The sequence below is a fragment of the Leptinotarsa decemlineata genome, unplaced genomic scaffold (assembly GCF_025532065.1).
Source record: "Leptinotarsa decemlineata unplaced genomic scaffold, Ldec_3_MD MMD2_tig00000035_RagTag_RagTag, whole genome shotgun sequence".
NCBI classification, from domain to species: domain Eukaryota; kingdom Metazoa; phylum Arthropoda; class Insecta; order Coleoptera; family Chrysomelidae; genus Leptinotarsa; species Leptinotarsa decemlineata.
Window position 1 is genome coordinate 26574891 of NW_027412540.1, and position 13667 is coordinate 26588557.

The 13667-nt window shown below is 33.4% G+C and overlaps 2 protein-coding genes across 5 annotated transcripts; one reads left to right on the top strand and one right to left on the bottom strand.

Moving 5' to 3' along the window:
- Positions 1 to 2640: 2640 nt before the first annotated feature.
- Uch-L5 (Ubiquitin carboxy-terminal hydrolase L5) lies at positions 2641 to 4500 on the bottom strand. The gene is made up of 4 exons (XM_023172385.2): positions 4332 to 4500; positions 4213 to 4276; positions 3661 to 4152; positions 2641 to 3108 (listed from the first exon to the last, which is right to left on the bottom strand). Exons 1-4 carry the CDS (start codon positions 4405 to 4407, stop codon positions 2769 to 2771), a joined length of 972 nt encoding a protein of 323 aa, XP_023028153.1. The 5' UTR covers positions 4408 to 4500; the 3' UTR covers positions 2641 to 2768.
- Positions 4501 to 5497: 997 nt separating this feature from the next.
- LOC111516170 (uncharacterized) lies at positions 5498 to 12387 on the top strand. Of its 4 annotated transcripts, XM_023172351.2 has the most exons (10): positions 5498 to 5670; positions 5725 to 5845; positions 5942 to 6046; positions 6474 to 6628; positions 9885 to 10160; positions 10476 to 10726; positions 10782 to 10935; positions 11253 to 11387; positions 11444 to 11545; positions 12103 to 12387. In XM_023172351.2, the coding sequence occupies exons 1-10, from the start codon at positions 5603 to 5605 to the stop codon at positions 12317 to 12319; spliced, it is 1584 nt and encodes a 527-aa protein (XP_023028119.2). In that variant the 5' UTR covers positions 5498 to 5602; the 3' UTR covers positions 12320 to 12387. The 4 variants fall into 4 exon arrangements, with proteins under 4 accessions (XP_023028119.2, XP_023028125.2, XP_023028138.2 ...); XM_023172357.2 differs by lacking the exon at positions 5942 to 6046 and having other exon boundaries at positions 5499 to 5670; XM_023172370.2 differs by lacking the exon at positions 9885 to 10160 and having other exon boundaries at positions 5501 to 5670.
- The last annotated feature ends 1280 nt before the right edge of the window (positions 12388 to 13667 follow it).

Sequence of the window (13667 nt, forward strand, 5' to 3'; positions counted from 1 at the left end):
CAGGAAATTTTCTGAGATTCCTGCACTAACGTCTGTCTGATATAATCCAACGCCCTTCGTGGTATTAGCCAGGGGAGTAGTTGTTTTCTAATAGGCGTCAGTCCATTCAACCTACTGTGTAGGTATATTCGAGACTGGCTTGAATGTTTAAAGTTCATTTCTTTTGATAATGTATTATATATTTGCGATGAATTGCATGAGGACCAAACAAGTTTGAAAGACTTGCATAGACATATGAATTATTTGCTTATTAAGCTACTATTAAAGTATTTTTCCGATTTATTATGTAATTTTACATATGTGATATAAATTCATGACAATTTTTAACTTTTTATGCTTTTGATTGTGTGCATAGTCTATACGAAGTCAATTCGAATGGCATAGAAACTAGTTATCGAACGTCGGCAGTTTCTTCGTATGACATGGGCGGCGTGGTATAATTTATGAGGTCTAATCATTATTTTTATGTGGGAGGTTTTATACGGTATTAACTAGTAAATTTATCAGGTCTTTTATTTAGCTGTTCGGATTGATTTCGTATCGACTATACTTGAGGGTACTTTTTACAAAATAGCTATTGGGTTTTATTTCAAAAAATTTTCTCCACTCCCTTGAATGAGGCATTCAAAATCGTTCTTTTGAGATTGATGAATAATAATAATATTTATTGATTTCTTTAGGACATCCTAATATACATACATTATTTCAAAAATATATAAATAAATGACATAAATAACAAAAATGATGATATGATAGAATGGAAAAAAATCATTATTCAATGATTCCAGAATGGTTTCAACATGAGGATATACATAATAAATATATTACAAAACAGAAAAAAGAAAATCAAGTATGATATTTTATACAGTTCATGAGTTTTTTTTAATTGGAAAGCATTAATTGAATCTTTCAACGAGCAAAACTCGACACATGATAATACAGGTACAATAACAGAGGCAGGAGAGGCAGCTCAGGTAATAAGACCAAAACAGGTAGTCGAGCAAACACAGGTAGTGGCAACTGTAGGAACGGAAACATCCATCCCTATAAATTGAGACACAGAGTTCGAACTAATGAGTCTAGTTGAAAAAACCAGACATGACCAGAAGATGGCAAATATATATATATATATATATATATATATATATATATATATATATATATATATATATATATATATATATAATCAAAATGAGAATGAAGAGACAAACGATTATCCACGATGAAGTATTTGAATTCACTTAGGAACCCTATTACATCACCTGCAATTTGTAATCTTATGTTGAAATTGTTGATGAGTGATAGCTTATAACCAGTTGATAAGATCATATATTTTGGAGGTGTTGAGTTTTAGTTTATTGCGATTCATGTACTTGAAAACATTTCTTAGTTCATTATTCATTTGATCAGCTACTGTTTCTATATTATCTCCTGAAATTGATAACAAAGTGTCGTCTGCAAAAATGTTCATGAAATCACAACCATGGATGGTATCTATATCATTCAGGTGGATTAAAAATAATATAGGTCCCAAAACACTCCCCTGAGGTACCCCAAAAATGACATTACGAGATGATGACATTGAATCCTTTATTTTGGTTACCTGTTTGCGTTGTGATGAATAATCAGTCAGCCATAACAAAACAGTTTCCCTGATACCAATACTTTGCAGTTTATTTAGTAATATGTGGCGATCAATTGTCTCAAAGGCTCCTTTAAGATCTAAAAATACGGCTATGATATAATATCCCTTATCTATTGATTCTTTCCATTTTGATATTGTGACTTGTGATGCAGACTCACATGAATGGTGTTTTCTGAAACCTGACTGATATTTCAGTAAAATATCATTATTTTCTAGATATTCAATGAGTTGATTATAAACTGCGAGTTCTAATACTTTTTCAATACAAGGCAAAGTGTTGATTGGTCTAAATTCCCAGGATTCATTTGTGTTAAGGACTTTCTGAATTGGCACAAGGACACTGGTCTTGAGCTCCTTCGGGAATCTGCCAGTGCTCAAAAGATGTATTTATAAAATGCAACAATGCATGTCCTATAACACCAAACGTTTTTATAATAAGTTTGCAATTAAGTATCTCACTGCTGTATTTCATTTCTACTCCGTTGATCAATTTAGACAGACCAACACTTTGAATTTCTCGAAGGAGTTGTTAATCGATATAACATTGTTCTCATGAAGTGAATCATATTGATAGAATGTCTTTAATATATTTGTTAATTACTAGTGGCAAATGTTTACATTTTTAAAGTGTATAGGCCTTGCCTGGAAATTCATTCAATTTTCACTCCCTTTTTAGAAGTATGTTTGATTACAATGATGTAGGAGTTGACTGAATCAAATTCACCAGAAAACAACTACTTTCCCGGCTAATACCACGCTGTATATTGAATTATATCCGACCCAGACGGTAAGTGCCTGGGACTCTGAAATATCAACACGGCTCAACTGTATCAAACCTTCATCTTATTTAATTTGGTCTATTTCAGATAGACTTATTTTATTTGATGAGAAGAAAGTGTTAATTTCATTGGCTTTATCTGTGACTCCTCAGTAATTAACCTGTTTTGCATACATTCTGATTTTACTATAATACTTGTATTAGATAAAATGACGAATATTTTAAAGAAATCTTTATTCAAATTTTCATTAATTATTCATTTCTTTTCAATATTTCCAGTCGTGTTTTTGAAAAAGTATATAAAAACTAAGTTTTATGAAATATAGTGACAATAAATATTACACGTTACGTCGAAGCTTTTGACTTCTGTTTCTTCATTGTTTTTTCCTTGGCTTGCTCATAAAGAGGCATGAGCTTTCCCTCCTTGGCTAATATTTTTAGAATTTCCACAATCAGGGGCAAGTAATTATGTTTACGCCTAATGTTTTCCACTTGATATCCTTTTCGCTTCTTTTCTTCTTCAATTATCAAAAGGTGTAATTTTGTTAGTTCAGCCTGTTGAGAATCTGTTTCCATGCCCGCAGCTTCGGCTTGTTTATGAATTTCATCTATTTGCCTGTTGTAGAGCATTATCCTGTCACTTACAAGAGCCATGAGATTGAAATGTATTTCTCCTTCGCTGTATCTGGAAAAATGTTTCGGAAACTAACATGAGCCTTGAAACCAAAATTTACTTTTTGTTTGCTTACACTGGATTTGTAGATTATGTAACGCAACACATAACACAAGTAATAAAGCAAAATAACAATTATTCATTTCAGAGATCATGCACCTCAACGTGTAACAAAAATAATAAAATTTTCTTTAAGGTTGTTTCAGCAAATAACAAAGTCAAAAAGTGATATAGAATTCGTAACTGTCAGTTAATGAAAATAGGAATTTCGTGCTCTGATTGGTTGTTGATAACAAAATATTCTGTCGAAAGATAATGATTGTTCCAAATTTCAATATGTATTGCAATATATTAATATAATAGTAAAATAAAAACAAACAGATAAGTCGTGTTCACAGAGAGGCATTTATAAATGAATGCTTGGTAACCTGGCACATGATATTTTAACGCAACCGTTTGCTCTGCTTTCCGTTTTTCAAACCACTCATCAGATTCAACATTGCTCATCGAATTTATGGTTTTTATATTGCACATGAAATTGCATATATTACAAATTGAATTTACCTTTGGATACGCTTTTCAATTATTGGTCTTGCGATATCTGTCCATTCGGAATCTGCTGGAATGGCTCCCAGATCGATGGGACCTTGCTTCAAGCCATCTAATTCATATAATCTGCCATCGATAGGTACATAACTAACAAAATGGAAAACATCTTCGTTTTTATTTGAAACTGAGGAATCAAATTCGAATATCTGCTGCCTTGCAAATGAATTATGAACCGTTCTTATAACCTGTGAATTACTAATTGTCAGCCCCTTCATGTTGGCATCAAAACCTTGACAAAAGTCTTTCAGTTCTGAAAGGGTATGCCCCAATTTCAAATCGGTGTGGCGGCAGTTCAATAAAACGCTGAGAATAGCTTGAGTTGCACAAGCATTTTCTATTACTTGTCTGGCAAAGAATATCTTGTCTAACCTACTATCTTGTACTAGTGAGCCAGAAATGTCATCGTCCTTTGTCCATTTGAACAGAAATATTAAACCATGTATTGGTCTGTAAAAAGTAACAGCTATATACAACTGGTAAAGAAAAAAACATTTGTAATAATCTCACTTCAATTTTTCGAACTGTTCGCCATCTAAACTCCACAGTTCTTCAACCTGCACTCCCTGGCATCCTGTAAAAAGCATAATCATCAATAGGGTACACATAAGAATTGTATTAATAATTACCGAATTCACGAATTAACTCTGTGAAAACTCCAGGATCACTTTCAATCAAACACCAATTTCCGGCACTTTCTGCCATATTTTTTGAAATTACTGTTATTGGAAAACTCAAATTACAAGCAAAAAAGTTTTAACCTAAAATATGAAACATTCAGGATTGGAGGGACAGAATCATTGGTTCTTCTTCTTCTCTTTTTTATGGTCTTTGCTTCCCTTCGGAAGCAAATCATTGATTAGTATTTTGTGTTGGAGTATTTTGTGTTGCTTGTATGAACAAATTTTTTAAATATATAAGCAATTTCCTAAATTCATGGATGAGTCGTGAATCCACCAATCGGTTCGCATTTGTATTGGTTGGAACAATCCAACGCAAAGTGCCATTATATGTTTTTTGTATCAAGATTGAGTAGTAGAAAGACAAAAACTTTCTTTCCCGAATAATAATTCTAGTTTGAAATATAATTTTCGAATTCTGTGGCTATTATTCGCCGTTACGAACTGTCGAGATTTTGACCGCTTTGTTTGTTAAGTCATTGGAGGAAAATGGGCGCCAAATGTAAACTGACATGATAAAGGTTTAATCAATTTATTTCCTATTTGATGAAGGTGAAAAAACTAGGTGAGAGGCGAAAGTTGACAGTGAATGAAAAAATATATGGACTGGGCGTGACGTTTTCTTTTAAATATATTCCACCTGCGGATTACACAAAGTCTTGGCCACTGCGTCACAGCCGCATTTGACAAATCAAATCCTGTGACGTGAAAATGAATATAGACTGGCCATTAAAGAGAGAACATTGACTCTAACGCCTAAAAAAAGGTAAGGTTCATGTTTTGGCATTTACGTCGCCATACACGTAACGTAACATATGTCATGATGCTTTCTGTGTTGCATATTTGCATTCGAAAATTTCCGAATCTGATTTGTCACATGGTGCTGTGGGGCAGTGTCCAAAATGTATGATCCGCAGGTGGAATATTTGTAAAAATGACGCCCAATTCACATCCCATAATTTTCACATTGAAAATATGCAACACGTAATACATGAAAGCGGATCTGACGTTGTCTATGAGTGACGTAAATGCCAAGACTTATATTTCTTTTTATCTTCTTTTAGTTTTTGGAGTCCGTGGTCTTTCTTCAATGGCCAGTCCTTTTCAATTATTATCACTGGATCTGACAGATCGAAAAATTTTGATAATCAATACAGCTGTCACCTCTTTATTTTTGAAGTACACTTACAAATTTTGGGTTTGTATTTCCATCAAGAAAAATGGTCGATTTGCAATATAATATGCCTCCCGGATGGGACTGCAAAAAGGATGAAACTACAGGCAGACAGTACGTTAGGTATCGACAAAATTTGTATCACCTCTGTGAACACTTTGTTTTTAGTTATTTTATCAACCATTACACGAGAACAACTACCTGGGAAGACCCAAGAAATCGCCACAAACCTTTCCAGACCACCTCTAAGCAAATTTCAGGAGTTCAAACAGAATATATACCATTGCAGGTGACTTTGCATGATGAAATACATTCTGATAACTCCAAAATTAATCATTGCTCTTATCACATGCTGCTGTTGGATATATGTTTATTTCTGAAATAGCATGGGTCCCCCGATTTAAGAAGAAACTATGTGTACCCTAGTCAGACCTCTCCTTTACCAGCATTTCAAATGCCAGCACATAGCCCAAAGATTATTCCTCTGCAGGTATTTGTAAGAAGTTGCATGCTTGTGAAGGTCTTCATAACTCTTGTTCTGTCATCTGGAATGATCTCATATAAATCAGACAGTTGTGGTTTCAAAATTTAATTTGCCTAATTGGTTTATCAATATGTATGTTACATTGTCCTCACTATATCTTTACACATGTAGTAACACATATAATTCATACTTATTAAAAAATAGATGAACAACTCTTTTTGCAAAATACTGGATACCAACAAACACTGTTTTCCGAAGTATGAAAAACTAAAATGAGTTTTTGTTTATGGTGGTGATTAAAAAATAGAACTTGATTTTGAGTTGAGTCCTTTCTCAAAAAAGTAGTTTTGTGTGCATGCAATGTCTCTAAAATTTTGTGATGTAAAATATCATAAAATGATCACCGTATTGTATTTATGTTAACTGTTTCAAGGATATGAGGCCCCGAATGAGCCCATTGACTGTGAGGTCCCCAAAGGTTCAAGATAGTTCCTTGTCAACAACAACAGATATTGACGAAGCAGTATTAAAAATTGCTGCAATGTTCCCAACGGCTTCTGAAAACCATATAAGATTACTTCTCAGAAAGTAAGTGCACTCCACTATATTATATGTACTAACACTGAAAGTACTGAATGAGTTGAGTTTTCAAAGTGTTTTTTTTTCTGTAAATTAGCCAATGCATATTCTGGAGGTGTAAAGTAAAAATTAAGAAAAGAGAATTGAAACTTTCTATGTTTTTTACCACTTTTATTTGTAACTAACGTTACTGCAGTTTCGTCTTTTAAGGACAATTTCAAACTTATACATTAAACTAACAATGGTTGATTACATTCGCCCTTATATAGCACCTCTGTAGGAAATAATAGAGGTACCTGGCTTGATTGAGTACCTGAATTTTGTTTACTAGTTACAATGCGGATATGCTAATTTGAAAACTGGTGAGCAAACTAAATCGATTTGATCATTTAACAGGTTGCACATGCAATGTTTATGCTTGCGAATTTCTAAGATTCTAAATAATTGAGTTTGCAACCCTTCCTTTCATAGTGCAAAATTTCAGTATCGTTTAGATTCGGGAACTTGTGGTTGCATGTCAAGGAATGGTTTGAAAACGTCGAATCATTTTTTCTCAGTCTGAAAGACCTTTCATGTTCAGCATACCGTTTTTGGAAATTTCGTCCGCATTGTCCCACATAAACACTATTACACTCCGGTCACTCAAGCTTATAAACTCCAGATTTCTCCAACTTGTCCACCTTATCTTTGGCATTGAAAAGGAAATCAGGTAACCTGGCATGTGGTCTGAATGCCATTTCCACATTGTTTTTTCTGAAGAAAGCTGCAATTATCTCTGTTCTTTCTCCAAAATATGTTAGAATTACCCACTTATTGATTTCTGGTTGTTTGACCTGTGAGTATATTAATCTGTAAGTGAATTTACGGCTTTGTTTTCTAACTTCTGGATAGTATCTGCATTGAAACCATTATTATGACCTATCTGTGTGTAAATATATCAATTTCCCTAGCTAGATTGTTAGCAGACAAAGACAGTGAGAATGTTCTGTGCAACATTGAATTGTAGGCTGCTAATAATAATAATATCTTTATTCGTCTTGAGAAACACAAGGTTTATAGACATGTCAAAACAAATGGCGCAATCAAAATCAGGCTATATACATCTTAAGATTCCACAATCAATGGTGGTCATGAATTGAGAAAAAAAATACGAAGACATACTCATTAAAACAAATCAACATACTCATTAAAACAAATTAACATTATATGATTGAATTTGAGAATTAGATGGTAATCATAAGGTTGAAAAAAATTATATTGAGATCATCAAGAATATCAAGATCGTTAAGAAGTTCAGTACAAACATTTGATTTAAATTACAATACACATACATATTAGTCAACTGGGAACACACCTATTATTTAGGTGTCCACATTGGAGGCATCTCTATACAATCGGACACTTTCATAAAATTCATTGATATCATACAGAGGATTTTCAGTTAAAAAAAACTTCACAGAGTACTTAAATCTATTGAACGACAAATTGCGAAAGTCTAGTGGCAGAGTATAGCTTAAGGCCAATATTGTCAGTCCTTTTCAGTCTATTTGCTTGCATGACGATGTCTGATTTATTTCTAGTATCATGATGGTGTATGTCTGTACGATAGGTATAATTATTTATATTTAGTCGAATATGTAGTAGGTTTTCATAAACAATGACTGAATACAGTGTCATTATTTTGAGATTTTTAAATATTGGACGGCAAGTTTCATCCCATCTGGCAGAAGTTATACCTCTTACAGCGAATTTCTGCAGGATAAACACTTTTTCCAGATGACATTTTGATGCACTGCCCCAGGATATTATTCCATATCTTAAAACTGAGTGAAAAAGAGGAACTCCTCTTATCAATTTCATTTTTTGACTACGACTGTCTGGATGAAAATAATAGCTTGGAATGGTAATGTCTGTATAGCTAGGTTTTTGAAAACATTGAACTCAAATTTATTCTGATTGTGTGTAATGGTCAGGTCTAAGAAATTTATCTGTTTCTCTATTTCTGTTATGAGTGTGAACTGAATGCTGCTATTGAGATTATTCATGAACGTAATAAATTAGTTCAGCTGTCGTGTAGTACCTCTGAAACAGGCGAGAATATCGTCTACATATCTGTACCAAAAATGAATATGTTTTTTACCCAAGTCGGAATTTACTATAGTGGTCTCCAAGCTGTTCATAAATATGTCTGCTAAAAGTGGATTAAGGGGTGAGCCCATTGGTAAACCTGAATCCTGTTTTTAAAATTTGTTGTTGAACTGTAGGTAGCTCTGTAAAGCTAACCAATATCACAAGCTGGTCAGTAAGTTATATTTTGCCTCATATTTTCAAATGATACTTTATAGATATGCAGAATTTTATAATGTTTTGTCTCAATTCGAATACTGAAATTCTTTTTTGAAAAATTGATATTATCTATTATTATTGTTACTATATTATTATTCAACCGTCTTATTTATTATTGTACTGTACCTTATTATACTATTATTATCATTATATATAACAAATATTGTAAATATCAAAACCCATTGACGTTGCCCTGTCCATTGTAGATTTATATGGCAATAAAGGATATTATTATTATTATTATTATCTTAGATGAATCTGCTCAATCAGGTTGCAACTTGTAAATATCTGACACAGCTTCAAGATTATTGTCTGGGAAAAAAATTAATAGGGGTTGAAAACAAATCAGAAAAACACTGAACAACCAAGTTACTAGGAAATGAGGTTTAGAGTCACGTATTTCGGAAAATATATAGTCAAAGGAAATTCATAAGTTTAATAACCAATACTGATATCACACAGTTGGGAGGTGAACAGTATCTTTCTAAGTCAGTTCCAAAACTGGGTACTGATTGTATTAGGTTGTTTCAAAAGTTTTGACGTTTCAATGTCATGTGTTTTTGTAGCTCCATATATCAATAAATATTTGTTCTACTGTGACGTATTATATAGTGATTGATAGAGAATTTTGTATTTTCAATTATTTGCAACTTCTCCGCTTATTACTTACTATATGATGTTGTGAAGAGATTTCTCTAGGCATATATTCTTCTGGAAAATTTTTGAATGTAATAACAAATTCTCATTTGATATCTCTGGAAAATTCAACTCATATGTTACTTTTCTTGGAAGCGCTTTATAAATAAGCAGTTTTTCTATTTTGTTGATGATCCTTGTGTTGCTATCTTGAAAATTGCAAACTTCAGCTTTGTCATATCTTTTAACACGCATTCATTTATAGCTTTCTAACATTTTTTAGGTATAACAGCCGCGAAGCTCTTGTTATAAGCGCCTTGCAGGTGGAAAAGCATCCAATCACAACACCAGGGCCTTTTGCAACACCTCCTCCACAAAGAAATATACATCAACCCCCACTAATGACGCCGCCCCTAGGGTTTCGAGTTAACTCGAGGGGAGGCAGTCCCATATTCAGACCCGGATCGGGTTCAAACAGCACCTATACAGGTTCTCCGAGAATTGGAGACAGCTTTCATAGCTCGCCTAGGCCTCATTCTTCACCAAAATTGAAACTAAGGTCAAATCATTCTGTTCCTTAAACTATGAAAGAACGTTTGAACTGAAAGTATTCTCAAGCATTCATTTTTTTTTGCTAAATAATAAAAACGTTCTTGAATAGTTTTGTATAAGGTACAGAGAATTGCCTGTGAAGAAACCCTGTAGATTTTTTTATTAATCCTTGCATGTTGCTTGGTTCTTTGAGTTATGTGATTTAATTTATTTTCTTTTCGGATTTCAGTTTCGGTTATTTTATTTATTTGACTTCCTCAAAAGTAGGCAGATAGTAGGTGTTCCAAAATTATTGTCGTCGCCTAATTTCAAATAGTTGTAGGTATATGAAGTCCGTTTTTCCACAAGCTGACGAAACTGTTATATTGGAAATTCTGCAAAACAACGATAATAGTATTCAGAAAACTTCGGATGTTCTCAAGGAAATGGGGTTCAATAAAAAGGACGCTGTTAAAGTTGCTCAGCAAAAATTGGAAGCGAAAAGAGAGGAGAAACGAATCGAAGAAGAAATTAAGGAATTAGAGCAGCCCATTCCAGAGGCCTCAATAAAAACTGCAGATGAAAAACAAAACAGTAAGGAAATTATGTTGAAATGAAAAGTACGTTGACTGAATTTGTGATTTTTTAGTAAAAATATCTCTACAGGAGAAATATAAAGACGTGGCAGAACATTTGATTTGCATTGCTTTGGAAAGCGTAAATTTTGATGAGAATAGAGCTAACCAGATTTTACAAATTATGATACAAGAGGACCATCAAGCAGCGAGTATTAAGAACACTGAGTGAGTTCAACATTACATAGAAATATTCATGTATTACATTTGATTGTCTCATTTTATTATCAGAATTCTCACTTAATGAAAAATTAAGCTTTGTCTTACCAAAATTACATTATTTCTCTTGAACATCCTTAAATGTCTTGATTCTCAGGTGAATCACGGTATTTGATTTAAAAGTTTTTATCAAAATCGAATTTATTAGCTTTCATTTTGCTTTTGGGTACAAAAATGTAAATAAACTTTCTCTCTGAAGAACTAGATCATTCGAAATTGAACATTTACTATCCTTTTTCCTATGAACCCTGTTTTTTTATTTTCAGAGTAAAAGATGATGCAGATATTCTGGATGCTCCATCAACTTCATGTGCTCCCAATTTACCAATATCTCAGAGCAGACAGTCGATAAAGTCTTTATTGAAAACAGAGAAGGAACTGGAAAAAGTCTCGTACTCCAGGTAATTCTTTCAATTGCATAAAGACTGACAATGAACGATTCTGTCTTTCGTTTCAGAGTTATCGAAGAAAATGTGGAAAGTTATAGATCTCAATATTTATCCAACACAAAAGGACCTAACCCGGATTGTGCACGGGGGACCAACGAAAACCTTCTCCTGTAAGTAAGACACTGAGCAGGAAAAATTTGAAATCAAAATTGACTGTTTTACATGGCATTTTCAATCTGCAAGACATGGGTTTATCTCCTAGTTTTTCATATAAAAAATATGAACACTTGTCGCTGAATGTCACTTTTTCGTGTTCATTTTCAAAAAATAACTTGTGTATTCGAAAAAGAAAGTTGACATCAGTCGGAGATAACTATGTCAAAGCTATTTTTCGGGTTTGTTGGCCGTGGTCTAGAGGTTTTCATGACTACGTTTCATCTACGGCTAAGGAGGACATTTCTGAAGGCAAAGAGGCAATGGATGAATTGCTCTAACTGTGTCTACAGCAAACACTGTATTGTTGGTTTGGGCCTTCAGTTACATTTCAGTGATGGTGTTTTTATTGGTTAAATAACATGACATGATAAATGTGCCATTCAGTGCAGGTAGCCAGACTTTAGTTATGTTAATTGCTCCTTCCTTTCGGTTGAAATTGTGTTTAAGTTGCCAGTAACAATAGCTAATTATTTATTTTGATCACTTATAATTTATAATAATTTACTTTCAGGGAAGATTACGTTAAATGGCAAGGGGCTAATCCCAATTTGAAAAAAGGATCTCAGGGTCTCGCCAAAGGCCCAAATCCATGCCTTCTCTCAAATAGATCTTACCGTCCTTGCGGACCAAATAAGGATCTCAGGAAAGGACCTAAATTCGGCTTAGCTAAAGGAAGTATTTTCTCTCAAATGAAAACTGTTGTTGTTGGTCAGTCTCGTGGAAAATAGCAGAGTATCTGTAGCATACTATAAAACTTGTCAATGTGACATTTATGTACTAAATATGTTTCTTATTAGTTACCTGTCGTTAGTTAATGTTTGTCAAATCTGTCAAGATACCTGAAACTATTTATAGAAAATCAAATCAACTTAGTTATAAATTATGAAATTGAAAATATCGTAAGTGAACATATCTTAGGTAGTGGAAGAAATTATTTTGAGTTGAATGTGTTGTCCACATATTTCGTAGATTGATAAAAATGAAACAAGTATCATGAGAGATGATCAGAAACATCAGGAAATAAAAGTTGCAGGTGAACCTTCATCCTTAACGGCCCCCATTGTATACCTTTTTGAAAAAAATAACCAATAGTCCAGTCATATTAGGAGTTTATTCTCGGAATAAGAGATGATGAGCTGTAAACTCGTAAACACCTTCATTTTGGTGTTCTAAGAGTTGTCTGCAAAAGTCTCATAAAGTCTTGTGTCTGCGCTGTAAGCTATTCAAGGTCAAAGGTTGCAAAAAACAGTTTTTAGCGATTATCTCTGTTTATTTAGCTCCAGTGACATTAAATATTGAAATTTTTTATACAAATTGTAAAGTATGAAATCTGCGACAAATTTTGTTTGCTTTTTTTTCATACGCCCTACAGTTTTTGAGATAAAGGGCGGAGAACCCGCAATGCTCTGCCATACCCTCTGTAATGCAAAGTCAACCGAAAATTTCAGTGTATACCTTGTATTTATGATTATTCATTTTATTGATATGGTAGCAGCTCAAAAGCTGATATGAATGTGTAAAGAATCACATAGCTCATAATCTTTGCACATAATACTCATTTTAGCAACCGTTTCATTAATATAATAGTATAATTCATATAATTTCAGTTTATAACTTCTATGCGGCTAGCAATATTGTAATAATGGTATAAAAAGTGTATTACGAATACAACAGTCTTTCTGAGGATAATGTAATGTCTGATACAATATATCAATGATCACAGCGATATAACAGAGCATACAAGTATGAATCTAGTCTGGTTTTAAACAGTTCAATAGTGCCGGATTTCACATAGACGGATGGAAGGCCGTTCCAGATGTTTACTGTTCTCTTTGTGAGGAAATAAGTCTTCACATTCATTTGTATCTGTTCTGTCCTCATTTTCCTATTATGGCCCCTCAGTCTAGAGTTTTCCACAACTTTCGGAACTTCGCAAATCCCTGGTAAACTGTGCAGGTTGTTCATCATCTTGTACATTTCGATCAGGTCATTATGCAGTCTCCTCTGTTATATTTATGAAATATTATTAACAATAAACAATTTTTATGATGAATGTTAACATCATTAAAGCTATAG